The sequence below is a fragment of the Manis javanica genome, chromosome 11 (assembly GCF_040802235.1).
Source record: "Manis javanica isolate MJ-LG chromosome 11, MJ_LKY, whole genome shotgun sequence".
Lineage (NCBI taxonomy): Eukaryota > Metazoa > Chordata > Mammalia > Pholidota > Manidae > Manis > Manis javanica.
Window position 1 is genome coordinate 70,772,332 of NC_133166.1, and position 16,281 is coordinate 70,788,612.

The 16,281-nt window shown below is 48.1% G+C and overlaps 1 protein-coding gene across 3 annotated transcripts in view; it reads right to left on the minus strand.

Annotated features, from left to right (window-relative positions):
• Positions 1-10,112, minus strand: part of SUSD4 (sushi domain containing 4) — a 117,533-nt gene extending 107,421 nt beyond the window's left edge. For 2 of the 3 annotated variants that reach the window (XM_037008898.2, XM_037008896.2), the window contains exons 1-2: positions 9,868-10,112; positions 9,256-9,426 (exon numbers count right to left, since the gene is read on the minus strand). In XM_037008898.2, the coding sequence (XP_036864793.1) occupies positions 9,256-9,391 (136 nt within the window). In that variant the 5' untranslated portion in view covers positions 9,392-9,426; positions 9,868-10,112. The remainder of the gene's footprint in view (positions 1-9,255; positions 9,427-9,867) is intronic. The other variant, XM_037008897.2, reaches the window with a different exon arrangement.
• Positions 10,113-16,281: the final 6,169 nt, after the last annotated feature.

A 16,281-nucleotide genomic window follows, 5' to 3' on the forward strand; every position in this document is an offset into this window, starting at 1 on the left:
CAATTGCATCAAAAAAAAATTACCCAGGAATAAACCTAACTAAGGAAGTGAAAGACTTTTACCCCAAAAACTACAAGACACTCTTAAGAGAAATTAAAGAGGACACTAACAAATGGAAACTCATCCCATGCTCTTGCTAGGAAGAATTAATACTGTCAAAATGGCCCTCCTGCCCAAAGCAATATATAGATTTGATGCAATCCCTATCAAATCACCAGCAACATTCTTCAACGAACTGGAACAAATAGTTCAAAAATTCATATGGAAACACCAAAGACCCTGAATAGCCAAAACAATCCTGGGAAAGAAGAATAAATTAGGGGGGATCTCACTCCCCAACTTCAAGCTCTACTACAAAGCCATAGTAATCAAGACAATTTGATACTGGCACAAGAACAGAGCCACAGACCAGTGGAACAGATCAGAGACTCCAGACATTAACCCAAACATATATGGTAAATTAATATATGATAACGGAGCCATGGACATACAATGGGGAAATGACAGTCTCTTCAACAGCTGGTGTTGGCAAAATTGGACAGCTACATGTAAGAGAATGAAACTGGATCACTGTCTAACCCCATACACAAAAGTAAATTCAAAATGGATCAAAGACCTCAATGTAAGTCATGAAACCATAAAACTTGTAGAAAAAACATAGGCAAAAATCTCTTGGACATAAACATGAGTGACTTCTTCATGAACATATCTCCCCAGGCAAGGGAAACAAAAGCAAAAATAAACATGTAGGACTACGTCAAGCTGAAAAGCTTCTGTACAGCAAAGGACACCATCAATAGAACAAAAAGGTACCCTACAATATGGGAGAATATATTCATAAATGAGAGATCCGATAAAGGCTTGACATCCAAAATATATAAAGAGCTCACGCACCTCAACAAACAAAAAGCAAATAATCCAATTAAAAAATGGGCAGAGGAGCTGAACAGACAGTTCTCCAAAGAAGAAATTCAGATGGCCAACAAGCACATGAAAAGATGCTCCGCATCACTAGTTATCAGAGAAATGCAAATTAAAACCACAATGAGATATGACCTCACACCAGTAAGGATGGCTACCATCCAAAAGACAAGTAACAACATATGTTGGCGAGGTTGTGGAGAAAGGGGAACCCTCCTACACTGCTGGTGGGAATGTAAATTAGTTCAACCATTGTGGAAAGTAGTATGGAGGTTCCTCAAAATGCTCAAAATAGACATACCATTTGACCCAGGAATTCCACTTCTAGGAATTTACCCTAAGAATGCAGCAGCCCAGTTTGAAAAAGACAGATGCACCCCTATGTTTATTGCAGCACTATTTACAATAGCCAAGAAATGAAAGCAACCTAAGTGTCCATCAGTAGATGAATGGATAAAGAAGATGTGGTACATATACAGAATGGAATATTATTCAGCCATAAGAAGAAAACAAATCCTACAATTTGCAACAACATGGATGGAGCTAGAGGGTATTATGCTCAGTGAAATAAGCCATGTGGAGAAAGACAAATACCAAATGATTTCACTCATCTGTGAAGTATAAGAACAAAGAAAAACTGAAGGACCAAAACAGCAGCAGAATCACAGAACCCAAGAATGGACTAACAGTTACTAAAGGGAAAGGGATTGGGGAGAATGGGAGGGTAGGGAGGGATATGGGTGTGGAAGAAGAAAGGGGGTATTATGATTAGCATGTATAATGTGGGGTGTGGGGGAAGGGGAGGGCTGTGCAACACAGAGAAGACAAGTAGTGATTCTACAACATCTTGCTAGGCTGATGGACAGTGACTGTAATGGGGTTTTGGGGGGTGATGTGGTGTAGGGGAGAGCCTAGTAAACATAATGTTCTTCATGTAATTGTAGATTAATGATAACAAAATTTTAAAAAATGACTGAAGCCAAATAAATAAAACAGTCTAGGGTTAAAAAAAACACCCCTCTTTATGCCACTTCTGCCTGGAAAATTATTTCATTGTTCAAATACCATCTTATTTGGTAAGCTCCTGCCCCTGCCCTAGAGTCACTGGGATAAATCTCCACTGCAGGACTAGCCTTGCGTATCAGAATGGTAGCTCTATGGGATGGCTCGGGACAAGGATCAGAGACCACCTGGTGATTTCAGCACCACATAACTGTCTAGGCCTGTGCCACTGGTCACAAATGCATGTGTGATGGACAGAGAAAGCTCTCAGGAACCCAGCACAGTGAACACAGAAGCAACCATCACCAATTTTCTGGGATGGTGTTGAGGCCTCAGAGAGTTTGGCTTCTCACCTGTTAGTGCAACTGGCCCTCCCAACGTCCACGGGAGGCACATGGTGCATGGATTAGCTTCATTTCAGAGGCAGTAACTGGGAAACAGAGGCAGCAATTGGGTTACTATTGCTAGCCAGTTGGTAACAATAGCAGAACTGTGCACCTTCCACTGGACCCTATACCTCACCAGCTTTCTTCCTCAAAAATTTGAAGCATATGCACCTCCTGTTATAAAATGATGGTGTAAATGGAGGGTGATCAGAAAAAGATAGGTCCCCATCTATAACAGGGGGAAAATTTGGGCAAGTCTTCAAATTGGATTTTTCCATACCAGAGGAACTGCATGTTTCTAGACGATTCTTTCACCATTTAAGTATGATGTAAACACAGAGGTGGCTCCAGTTATTGAGTACATGCTATCACTTAAATTTCAGATGTGTCCCCCAGGAGAGGCTGTTCTGTGCATCCTTGGATTGGGTTCTGGCACTGAGGCTCTGAGTCAGTCAGCAAAAGCAGCCCAAAAGGACAGCTGAGAGAGCCTTGCAGGAATGACCCTCTAAAACATCAAGCAGAGTGTGTTGCTTCTCACCTGGACGGAACTAGACTCTTCCAAGTGTTTGGGGAAGTCCAAAGGGTTCTTCTGAGAATCTGCAAATCTAAGTTGGAAATCAGTTAACCCAGTAACAGATGTGCACACACAGCTTTTAAAGAATCCACTATAATAAGGGATTTTCTTTCTTTTTTAAGAGAACCTCCATTTTTGGTTCACCCAATTCACTCACATACTCTTTTATAAATGCAATCAGACCCAAGAAATAAGGTCTTTCTGTATTTTGTTACTTTGAGAAAAAGGGATATAGCCCATGAGTGACCCCCTGCCTTGTTCAGCTGTCTTCCCACTCTGGTAATTCCAGGAGATAAAGGTCACCAATTTCCAACAGAAACATCAGATAAACAGGTCGAATCTTTATTTCCTAAAAACCTTACTCATCCCCTCTCTTGAAAAACTCAATTTACAGTGATAATGATGAAATGATCATTGATCAGGTTCTCTGGGCTGTGCATCCCTTTCACTTCTAAGAACAGTCTGTCCCTGGAGTCCAGCCTGCGCCTGCCCTCAGCCCCCTGCCTCTGGGCCTGCTGTGCCTTCAGGGTGGAGCTGTGGAGGCTCAGCCACTCTGGCGCACCCAAGTTTACCGTCATCTCCAAATATGTGGAGAGTTACTTTGTTTTACTTCTCTGATGCTCCTAGCTTACACTGTTGAGGATTAATAAAGCAATTACATTACTCTCAATGAAGAGGCTGTTTTAAAATGCACTTTTAATTCCACTGTGTGAGCAACTCACTTAATTATTCCTATTCATTTTTCTTCTTGAGTAGATAATTTCTTCTGTCAACAATCGTTCTGAGTATTGCTGGGCCAAATTTTTCCCTAAAACTTAGCCTCTTAAGCTCCGACTACCAAACGTGCCTTCCTGGACAGCAGAGTGAGCAGTCCTAGGACTCATAAACTATCAAACCTCATTCTTACTTCAAAGTTACCCTTTTAGAGTAAGTTTTTACTCATGTTTATAATCCTCAGATATAATTTTTCTTTTATCTTTGATAGATACTAACTAGATTACCATCTACATCATAAATCTGAAAAGGCAGGGTTAGAGGCTGTCCAGGATGACACAGGAGGCCTTGATGAACAGGCCTGGCTCCTAATCCGGCTTTGTCTTACTGTTCAACCTTAGTTGACCAAGAAAATGTCTCTTCACATTAAAAAAAAAGGAGAGAAAAATCAAAATCTCTTATCTTACTGAGTTAAGAAATTTAAATGTAAAAGCACCTTGCAAAACTCAAAGCACATATTAACTGAAGTTATTATCAGTGCTTGACCAAGTTATATGGAAAAGGACCACTCGCAGGAGGCTATCATACTGGGAACAATACACAGAGGGGAAGGGGATGGTGTTAGCTGTCACCAGCAGAGGGTCCAGAGACCGGCCATCTGCTCCTCTCATCAGGTAAGCATCAGAGTATGACCCATTCTGGCTCTCCACCTCAAGACAGCCACAGGGAGATAGTTGAGATAAAATACATCCTGGTGGTTTATCAGCTTCGGGCCACTTCTCTCTCCCCACTCGTTGCTCAAGGCCCAGGCTCTGGCCTCCACTTTGTCTTGGGTTATGAGACTTTGCTGTTGAATTTATATGCATTTTTCATTTAAACTTTTGAGAACAAACTGACCTTTCCTTGTATGTTTCCTCAGGAGTAAGGACTGCGCCTTATCTGGTATCCCCAGGACATACAACAGACACTCACAGAAGATGAATGGATGGGGGAAAAAGGAGTCAGCTTTACAGGAATTCAGAACCCATCTAATTCCTATAATCTCAGAATCAAAGAATGCTAGTGATATGAAGGGCTGAGCCAAGAAGGTCACACAGCCTGTAAAGGGTGCAGGACCCTAGCCTGCCAGAGCTGCCCAGCCAAGGGCACTCTCCTGGGCCTTCAGAAGCTTCTGAAATGTGCCTCTGACACAGGCAGAGAATCATGGTGGGACTTTACTTCAAGTTTATCATCAATATTGACTGGAGAGAGATCTTCACTACCCTCTTCATTCCCTCAGGAATTAAAGAACCACTGATTCCCTCTCCAGCTTGCTACTTCAGGGCTCTGAGATGAGAGATTTGCTACTTGCTGCATGCAATCCGTCTCACGTTTCCAAAAGCTTTCAGATCTCACCTCATGAATAAATAGTTTTCATGCTGCTTACATTAAGGTGGTTTCTGTTGAAGAAACATTCTGTTAAAAAGAAAGACGCAGGACCAACATAGGGTCACTCTGCTGGGCCAAGTCACCCAACAGCTTCAGTACCTCACCTAATGGCAGTTTCAGCCTCTCCCAGAAATGCAGGCTGCCATGAATGTTCCCATCAGCTCGAATAAGATAATGTCGCACGTGCCCACTCCATCCCCAAAGGAAGCTGAGGCCATCTACCTACTGAGACCCACCCCTGCCTGGCTCCTTTCTCACACACATGGCATCGGGATGTGGAGGGCATGAGTCTTTACACATGACATGAGCCCATGCCAGGCTACTGAGTGTAACCCTTTCTCTGCATGCATCCCTTGCTGTGGAAAAGCATGTAAGGTTTCCAAACGAAGGGGCCTTGAGCAGTTTATCAGAGCACACTGACGGGTTGGTCTCAGGCCACAGTCCTCAAGACTTTGAATAGTCGTGATGGTTTCAGTTGACGATACTTTATAATTTGAGAAGTTAGGACTTTTGTTTACAGATTGAGTTAAGTGCACTTTGAAATCAGGGCTTTTAGACATAACATTGCATGCAAAGCTTATACTCTACCATATAAGAAAACTTTCTCAATAAAACTCCAAGAGACTGGCACCTCCGAATCAGTGGGCCAGTCAGAAAGCATTTGTTTCTACCCACTGGCACACAGCCCAAGGCCACAGCTACATGGCCTAAACAAGCCCTTAGGGAGCTTAATTCCACTGTGCTAGTACCCTAACTCTGACCAGCTGGGACTGCTCTAGGCCAGAGACGTGCAAGCAGAGAAACGAAACCGGGCACAGCAGATGGTACCAGCCTCCTGCTCCAAACCCTCCAGCGAGCCCCCACTGCCTGAGTGTGACACTCCTCACTGGGTTCCAATTTGTCTGTCCGCCGACCCTTCTGGTTCCCAGCAGCCATCCTATGTCCAGGTTAACCAGACTGCTCCCACTTCTGAACAGTCCAACCAGGTAGCGCCCACACACCTCTGCACACAGGGTTTCTGCTGGAGGTGTTCTAGTCTTGGGTCCCAGCCTGAGCACCACCTCCTGTCTAGAGCATTTCCTAGTTCTTCCTCCAACCTCCTGAACCACCTTCCCAGTGGAGGTGGCTGCCAACCGAGATGAGCTGAGCACCTTCCAGGTGTCAGATGCTGTGCTGGATACCTGAGTCATGACAATGAATAAAGTCAAGGCTCTTGCCCTCCAGCAGCTTATGGTCTAGCAGATGAGACAACGCTGTATACAGGCTTTATCTAATGCAGTGGCACCCAGGTGAGGGGGCTCAGTGGCCCAGAAATATGAATGGGATTATGACATTAAAGTTGAGTTTTGAAGAGAAATTTTTCATTGGGCAAAAAAAATAAAGAGTAACAGAGGGTTCTTCTAAGTAAAAAGAACATTATACACAACAGGGCTTGGCACAGGATGGGGATGGGCACTCGATATTTACTCAGTAAAGCTGGAAAGATCATGGAAGATCATGGTACAGCCTTGGCCACACTCACTACTGCCATCAACATTTAGTAAGTGCAGAGTTGAGGATGCATCTCTGATAATATGGGGATATGCTAATGTGTTCACCTACAAAGACGGAACTACAGAGCCAATCTCAGCTCTCTTCTGCCAAGCCTGGTGGACGGTTCCAGGCAGCCCTCTGACACCTTACAAGCCTCCAGTAACAGGCTGGGATGCAGGGAAAAGCAGCTGAGCTCCACACTGCTTCTGGAAAGTGGACTCTGTGTCTCCCTATAAGCTTGATGTTAGTCCTCTCAGAACACTGGGTCTTTATGGCCCTAAATGAAGGCCCTCTTCCTCATTTACAAAAGACACCTTGGAAAGAGATACCCAAAAGTCACCACCACAGGCAAACCCAGGCTCATGAAAGCTCTCCTAAGACTCAAAGAGTTCAGTTGAGTCTCTGGTTTTCTAGGACAAAACGTTTCGTTTTGGATAGAGCTGCTTTTCTCCCTTCACCTGACTGTTTTCTTCATTTCTCCCTTTCCAGTTCAGGTTCTTTCTGTAATACTTGTATTGAGCACATGCTGTTTTTCTCACAGCTGAGAATATCTTTCTACTGAGGTGTTCTTTTTCCATTGAAAGCAATCAAAAATGAAAATCCACATTCCAGAACAGTGTTATTAAATGTGCAATATTTTTGTGGATGGAAAAAGAGAGTGCTGTGAGGGCTACACGGAGGGTGTGGCACTGGTGAGCCCTCCCCCCATAGGCTGCAGGCATCTGGCCACTGAGAGTGGATGGCAGGAAGTCTGCCAGCAGAACCAACTTACTTAAGGAATGCTAATCAAGTGTGATCCTTGAACCAGTACCAACTGCATTACGTGGGGGCTGGTTGGAAATGTAGACTCTTAGGCCCCACCCCAGATAAACTGAGCCAGAACCTGCCTTCTAGCAAGATACTAGGCGATTCGGATGCACATTACAATTTTAGAAGCACAGGTCTAGAATTAAGGGTAATTTGCTCTTTTTACCATCTTGGAGCCTCCACGTGAGTTTCTGTCCTAAGAAAGATATCTCTGTATTGAGAACTCCATAGAACATCTACACCACTCTTCTCCACCCAAACTGTGCATTCTTAGAAGGAGTTTGACATGATAAATCACACTCTCGGCTGCAGTTGAAGATGAAATGTAGCTGGCGGCTGGCCTTTCTGCAGTGTGAGAGTACCTAAAGTGGAAGGGCCCTAGCCTGCGAGGCGATGGCAGCTCTCCCCCTCCCCTCCAAGGGGGAGGATCTTTTGCTTGACATCTTCCCACTGTACAACCTCAGGGGTAAGTCAAGGATAGTGCTGGGCACTGGTTCCTGAGGAGAGTGCTCTGCACACAGAACCACACAGCCTCCAAAGCTCAGACCTCACCTCCCATGAGGACAGCCAAGGCCCACGAGATGAACCCTGACCAACCTGTTCTCTATATGGGAAAAATGGCGCAAGAGGGGAGAAAAACCACATGGAGTTTATAAAGGTGAGAGCTGGAGCAAGGGTAAAGAAGAGGGGAGGAAGGGCCCATCCAGGTGCTTCCCCATCTACCACCAGGTTAATGCCCAAGCCCCCAGCAGGCCACGCAGGGGCGGGCTGGCATCTCACCTGCCGTTGTCTTCCATGAAGGGCAAACCTGCCTCAGGGATATTTCTATAAAAAATAAGGGCCCCCCAGAAAAGCTACCCTTGTTAAATAAAACATAATCAAAACCAGGTCCCCTGGAAAATCAAAGCAAGAGTTTTCTCGCTCATTCTGAGGGATGAGCCCATCACAGAAAGCCACGTGAGGCGCTGGGCATCTCCCAACTCCGAGGAAACACCTGACTGTGTCAGAGCCCAGGTGTTATTCACCTCCCCAACCCTGGCTAATTTTTCTCCTCTTTTCCATCTTCGCCTTCGAATTCTCTGAAACAGCAATATTTTAAAACACTAAAATGTTTTGTATCAATCAATACCTGTTCTCCATCAATTATAATATTTTTACATGTTCACAGTATTTCAACTACACAAACACGACTGTCCTCTCCCCATGCCCACATCAGCAAGCCCTCTCAGAAGGCTGGCAGGCAGCAGTTGGCCCTGCAGACAGAGCTCTCAGGCCCAGAAATTCAGAGGGACTCCATCCGTCTTCCTGTACCACAACCAAAAGGCAGCCCAGAGCCCAGAGCCCCACCGACCCTGAGGGAGGCCATCAGCTTCAGCTCAGCTAACTTCCACTTCGTGCAAATGCACCTGACTTTACCCCCATGAACCAGAACTGGATAAGCAAAGCAGTACTTCAGAAACACACCTGCACAAAGCCTCTGCATCCCTTGGCATCCTCCCACAAAGTTTACTTCCAGTAACCCTGTCCTCAGCCAGGATGGCCACGTGTCCAGACCGTCACATTCCCAAAGGTGGTTCCTGCAACTCTCGCCTAAATCAGAGACTGAAACCCGCCTCTGTCGGCTGAGGGCATAGACAAGGGTCAAAGGTCCACAAACATACGTTAACCACAAATACACGGCTTTTTTATGCACCCCACCAAGTGAGAACAGTGGGCCAGGCTCATCGTCTTTCCTTCAGAGGAGCTGGCTGCGCGCCCGTGAGGTTCCGGAAGGAACATGTGGTGGGGCCCGCGGAGGACCCAGAGGAATTTTCCAGGATCTCCCCGGCTAGACACGGGCCCCTCGGGTCCCCACCCAGCAGGCTGGGCCAGTCACAGCAAGTCACTCACCACCCGTGAGCTGCGCAGGGCCCAAGCACAGCGCCAGCTGGAACCACAGGGTCGCGGCCAGTAGTCTCTGCGGGGCCTGAGGCTGCGGCGGCTCTCGAACTCCGTATCCGTGGCTCGGGTTCATTCCATGATACATCTTTCATCCGCAGAGAGCATCCGGGGTGCGAGAGTCTGCGAGCGGGAGCGACACCACAGCGCGTGGGCCTCGGATCCCCGGTCCACCCGCCCCCACGCGGCCCCCGGCCTCCACCGGCGAGACCACGGCCGGCGCGGCGCCCGGAGCAGTAGCCGCGGGGAGAGGTGGCGGAAGGAGGGCGGCCGGGAGCGCGCACCGGGACTCGGGCGGCCACGGAAAGTCTGGAGCTTTCCAGCGCCTCGGGGCTGAAAAACACTTTTCCTTGGGCCTGTACCTCCCATTCCGGGGAATCTCGAGGCGTAGCACCGCATCTCCCCAGCTACTTGTCTGGTCTTCCTCGGGATCGGGATGGGTTTCCAATGGCCAGTACCCAGCGAGATTTCTCTGCGCTTTCAAAACGGTCCTCCCTTGGTTAGCCGACCTAGGCACCCAGTTCCCTCCGCGGCCTGTGCGCGCTCACGGGCTCCCGGTCTTACCTGCGTGTCTCATGCGTGCAGCCTGCTTCCCTCCGCCGCCTCCGCCCCGCGCCAGGCTCACCCGCATCTGGGCGCGACCTCTGCCGCCGCTACTGCGCCAGCGAGCGAGACGAAGCCCCGGCACCCTGCTCCCCCGCCCGCGCTCGGCCTCCCCAGGCTCCCGGAGCGCACAGGTGCAGGGCTGGGGAGGACAGCGGCCCGGCTGCGCGCGCTGCCCCGGTCCGCGAGCGCGCGGCGGCGGCGCGGAGAGAGGGAGGTGCCGGGGCGGGCGCGCGTGGGCGCGCCGGGGAGGGCACGGCGATGGAGAAGAAGGGGCCGCTGCCGCGACCAATGGCAAGCCCGCGCGCCTGCACCTGTCGGGGCGCCAGGCGCCGCACTCCCGCGCGCGCACATACAAGTCCCGGGGCGCCTTCCCCGCGTTGGACAGGGCCCGCCGGGGTTGTTCGCTAGGCCGGGCTGGTGGGGCCAGCGGTGCCCCCAGCGCGCAGCGCGGCCTCGCGCGGCTTCGGATGCCCACAGTGCTCGGGTGCGCGGTCCTCGGGTGGCTGCGGCCGCTGCGGAGGCGCCAAGGCGGTGGAAGAGAGTGTGCGGCCCGACCTGCCTCCACCCCAGACCTCGCCCCCATTTGTCGGGCGGGATGGAGGACGATTAATTGTTCCATTTTTTTGCCCACATTCCCGCGTTCCCCCTCCTCCCCCGCCAAGGCTCTGCGTGTCCCCCTGGGGCTCGAAGGACAACCTGAGACGGCCGAGAGCCTCGCGCCCGCCACAGCGCCCTTGGTTTGGGCTCTCCTCAAGCCGCGAGTGTACGTGGGCGCTCAGCCCGTCTTGGAGACGCATAGGCCCCTCGGAACCTTGGCACTGGGGACATTCTTGGGGTGGGGGACAAGGTGGGGGGGGGGGTGATCGCAACCTCTGCTGAAGATGAGGAAGGGGGTGGCTCGGAACCCCGGAGACGGAGGGTGCTTTTCTCCCAGTCCCCAGGGAAGAGGGCGCGCCCTGTTTGTGCAGGCCCCTGCAGCCCCTTCCGTAGATGGGCCAGCCTGGCACCAAAGCCGTGGGTAAGGAGTTGAACTTGAGGTGGGGACACAAGCAGCACCTTAGAACCAAGGACACCCCATTATTCTGTAGCAATTTGTAGCTATGAAAACCGTGTTTCTGATACTGCCACAAAATCATCCTTTCCCCCAAAATCTCACAACAGATGGTGGTCGGGAAATTACAGCTTTTACTGTGTTGACTTTTACTGGGAGTAATTTTAAGATTCAGGACAGATTAACTTTTATTGGATAAATCAAGCTTAGGGTTTTTATTTATTTATTTATTCTTTATTTGTTGCTTTGTAAAATCGAGATGGCAGCTTTGCACAGAATAAGTTTAACATTTTGAGTAGCCCAAGTTCATTTCTGCTAAGGCTTGTACTCAGGAGTCTAAAGTCTTAGTTGGGCGTCCTTCCATATTTCAAAGATCCTGTAATTGACCTCTACAGTTTAAATATTCATTTAATTTTTTTCTCAGTAAATTTCCTAAAGCTTTTCTCATACCATCACGTCAACAAAGCTCAAAATATTTCTTGACCCTGCACATGTTCTTACAGTCAAAAGAAACATATATCTAAGTGCTATTGACATCTGTTCTTCAGCTGGAATACAATCCATTTACCCAGAGGATATTGGGATTGAGAGAATTGGCCAAGTTTATCTAGTCCAAACATCATATCTATGTTTGAACCTCCTGACAGTTCTAATAAGTGATATTCCAGCCTCACTGAATACTTTGAGCAGCCTGTTATACTTGACCCCAGCTGACTCCCCAAAGCCTTTCAGGTGCTGAGCTGAAATCTGCCTCCCTGAAACTTACTCACCAGTTCTGTCCCTTCTCCAGCCTGCACAGCTAAACCAAACTACTCTTCTTCACACAGCACTTCATCCTTTTGTAGATAGCTTTATGTCCCTTTGAATACTCCCCCTCTGGGTTAAATTTAGCTAATGCTTACAGTGTGGCAATTCCTAGACGCCTTACAAGCCATATAGCCTTTCTGTGGCTGAGACCCAGTTTCTCAGTAGCCTTGCACCCCAACAAAGTTTGTTTTCAGAAAGGACTTTACTTTAACTCCATGGGTTCTGACCAACATACAACAGGACAGGCAAGTTATTTCAGGTAATTTGCTTCTACTCAGGCAACTTAAGAAGACAAACATTTGGAGGGCAGCTGTGGCACAACATTTTGCTAGTTTTCTACATTATCTCATGTATGAGTCTGCTCGAGCTGCCATAACAACAGATTGGGCCCTTAGACAACAGACATCTAACAGATTTATTCAGGCTGGAGGTCCAAGGTCAAGGTGTCAGCAGGGTTGGCTTCTCCCGAGGCCTGTCCCCTGTACCTAGCTGCACAGGAAGCTAGGAAATGTAGTTTTCATTGGGCAACCAGCTGGCCAGAAGGAAGGGACTGATCAGGAGGGCTCCAGGGAAACTAGTGGTCTGTCACAGGTCCTGGGCCAGGACAGAGGTTGCAATTTTTTAATAAAGTAAACAGAGAAACCCTTGCTGGGGAGTGGCATTTAAGTAAACACCTGAAGAAGGTGGAGGAGTAAGCCATGTAGTTTTCTAAGGTGGGACTCAACCCTCAAGGCCTGACCATCACCTCTGTGAAGCACGGCCATACCTTCCCATTCATCCCTCTGTGACCACCAGTACTATAGACTGTTACAGGGAGCCGCTTGCCAGCCCGTCCTCTGAACAAATCAGTTCTCTGGGGGTAAGAACAGTTTATTTTTTTGGTCCACCTATGACTGAGCATAGAGCCTGAACCAGTAGAGGAATTTTCTGAGTTAATTAATTACTATTAGGAGGAAAGGAAACCGTCCCCACCAATCTCTCTCTGACTGAAAATCAGAGGTTAGAGCCAGTTGATCTCTTTTCTCTCTGGGTTTCCTCAGTCCTGCACATCCAGGGAAATAGTCCCCCACAATGCATGTAATGAGCTCAAAACATGCCAGAACATCAGCCCAGCATTGCACTCGATGCGATATTTGAATGCATCTGATCTACCCACCACCCCTGCCCTGGAGGGATTACACGCTTAGGTAGAACACAGCCTCAGGGGCTGGGGTCAGGAATGGGGCAATGTGCTCATTCAGCCAGTCACCCATTTCCCATCCAAGTGTATTAGTGGATACCCGACACCTTAGAATCATTGCCTAATATGTGGAAGACACATGGAAGACACAAAAGTAAAGAAGACACAATGTTCATCTTCAACAGGTTTGTAACTATCTACAGTTAGCGTCATGGGTTAAATGCCTATGGGAAAGCACATGGGTTGCCCTGGAGGAGGATCCCGGAGGTGATCTCTATGTCCTATGAGGTGTGTGTGTGTGTCTGTGTGTGTGTGTGTCTGTGTGTGTGTGTGTGTCTGTGTGTGCAGGGGCGAGGGAGGGGAGAGAAGGGCAGGAGATTCTTGGGCACAGGAACAGCCTGTACAAAGACCAGGAGAGAGGAGTGGGGACAGAGACCAAGGACAGAATTTACAAAACAAGTTAGCCAAGAAGTACAACTTCTGAGAAGTATCTGGGCCAATGAAGAAGGGCTTAGACAGGCATTTGGAGGGCTGGTTTGTGTAAAACAGAGAGAAGACTGAAGGAGTGGGAGAAGATTGGAAAGGGAAGCCAGGAATGGCCCATGTGTATGTGCAAAGTACTCAACACCAGAAATTAACTGGAAAATGCCAGTAAAAACAACCCTGTTGTCACCCATCAAATGGACAGATCTAAGTCTGGTAACATCAAGTGTTTGGTGATGACACAGGGAAAGGGAATTCCCAAATTCTGCCAGTGGGATGTAAATTGCTTTGTATAAACTATGACTTCATTTTCCGTTTTTTGATGTTCTCAGGCTTGCTGATCCTGGAGAGACCAGCCCACCCCACCAATCTGTAGACAATAAAACCAGGACCAACACACCCCACCATCTCTTTTATGGGCTCATACTGTCTGGGCCACTACTCCTAGTCGGCCCAGGGCCAGGTACCAGATATCAAGGGACAGCCTGTGCTGCAGAGGCCCCTGGAATTATTCAAACTAGCTTGTTCTAAGCCTGTTTATCCTACTCAGTGTGGATAAAATGAGAGTTCCTGTGGCCAGGATTCTCACCTGGCCCTGGTTGATGCCTGTGGGCAGTTTGACTCTATATAAGAAGCTCCACCCAGTGCTCTGGGCATGACATGGTGACAGGGCTGCAAGGCTGCAGGAGAGCAGAGCAGAGGCTGGAGTGGTGGTAGCGCCGAGGACAGAAGCCCGGAAGAAGGCTCTGTGGGACGACTGTGCAGAGAGGCCCAGAGGACGGCTGTGCAGACAGAGAGGCCCAGAGGCAGAGACTGGCTTGCTGCATGCAGACTCGCTCTGAGTGAATGGGATTCTAGTGACTGACCTGACACCTGGAAATAAGGTTGGGTATAACCCTTTTTCACCCCAAGAACATTTTACTGTCAATTTCTTTGGTCACCTTGAATCCATAGCGAACTTGCCCAGGGCTGAAACCCACTGGCAAGACACTCAGCCATTCTTTCCTCTTGCCCACATTCTTCTCCCTCACCTTCATTCCCTCTGCCTCCTGCCAGCCTCGGTGCTTCCATGTGGCCCCATGGGACTCATGTAGCCACCCCCCCCCCCACCATTTCTAGGGAACTGTAATAAGAGTAAGGAATCTGTGGAAAAAATGAAAGTTCCTGTGGCCAGGATTCTCACCTGGCCCTGGTTAGCTAGCTCACTACACATGGGTGGGCAGTACATTACTACTGACTCTCTATAAAGAGCTTTGCCCAGTGGTCTGCATGACATGGTGGGCACAGCTGCAAGGCTGCAGGAAAACATAGCAGAGGGTGGAGTGGTGGCAGCACCGAGGACAGAGGCCTAGAGGATGGCTGTGTGGGTCGACTGTGCAGGCAGAGAGGCCCACAGGCAGAGACTGGCTTGCTGCATACAGACTCACTCTGAGTGAACAGGATTTTAGTGATTGACCTGCCACCATGGAAATAAAGTTGAGTATAACCCTTTCACCCCAAGAATGTTTTACTGTCATTTTCTTTGGTCACATTGACTCCATAGTGAACTTGCCTGGGGCTGAAACCCATTGGTAAGACAGAATCCTTCCTTCATGACAGTTCTTTCCATGTCTGCATATATTCCTGATAACAACCAAGCCTGGTGCCCTTAAAAATAAGCTGGCCCCACAGAGGGATGTAACTGACCCTGTAGTCACACCAGACTTGTTGCCAATGGAGCCCTGGTGCATTTGCTGTAAACACTTCATCCACTATACGAAGGTGTCAGCACTCACCTTATAAACTGCTGGGGGATTCTATTAGATTACACGTGGGAGGCACCTGAGGCAGACCTGGCACCTGTAGGTGCTCTGGGAAGCAATCCAAAACTGTTCACTGCAGACACTTTTGTAACTGTGGGAACTGGAAATGACCTGAAGAATGGAATTGCTAAATAAACTGGTATAGTCACTGAGGGGAACTCAAAGTGTCTATGGCCAGGATCCTCATCTGACCCTAATCTACTTGATGATGTAATTGGCCTGCTGCTAGGCTAATGCTTCCGCATCTGTTGACAATGAGCCATTATTGTCAGTGTTACTATACAAAGAACTCGTCCCAGTGCTCTGCCTGGAGGCAGAGAGGAGTTTGCTGCATGCAGACTGCTCCAGAGGCAGACATGATTCCAGCAATCAACCTGCCTCTGGGAGAATAAAGCTTGGTATAAACCCTTTTACCCCTCACACTCCATTTTTATTCAGTCTCCTGAATCCAGAGTGAACTTGCCCGGGGCTGAAACCCTCAGCCTAGACAGTCACACTAAGGAACATGCCATTAGGTGCAAATCAGATTTCCATGAAGGAACCTGAAGAACTCCATGGAGCATTGTGTCGAGTGAAAGAAGCAATTTTGGAACAAAATGTACAGTAGGATATAACATGGAAAAATAATACCATAGATTTCCTATGGATTAATGTCAACACAAAAGAAAAGAGTCTGAAATGATGGGGGGAAGGGTATGAGGGGCTACACTGGCTGCAGATAGAATGTTGGGGAAGACTGGGCACTACTTTGTTTCATCTCTGTGAGTTTTGTTTTCATTATTTAATTTAATATACTTATTGATATTGTTTGGTGCACAGACTATTACATAATGTTTAGGTGATTAAAGATTCATTTGAAATGTACAAAAAAAGGTAGAACAGAAAAAGATAAACATAGAAAGGGAAAAGATAGGAACATACTCAGAGCTTAATGACAAGGAGTTAACTTTGACAATACCACGTACAGATGGCATTTTTAAAAAATACAGTTGATGGAGATCTGAATATCTAAGATGTCCTTTGATGGAAGGCATTCCACTGGAAAGGGT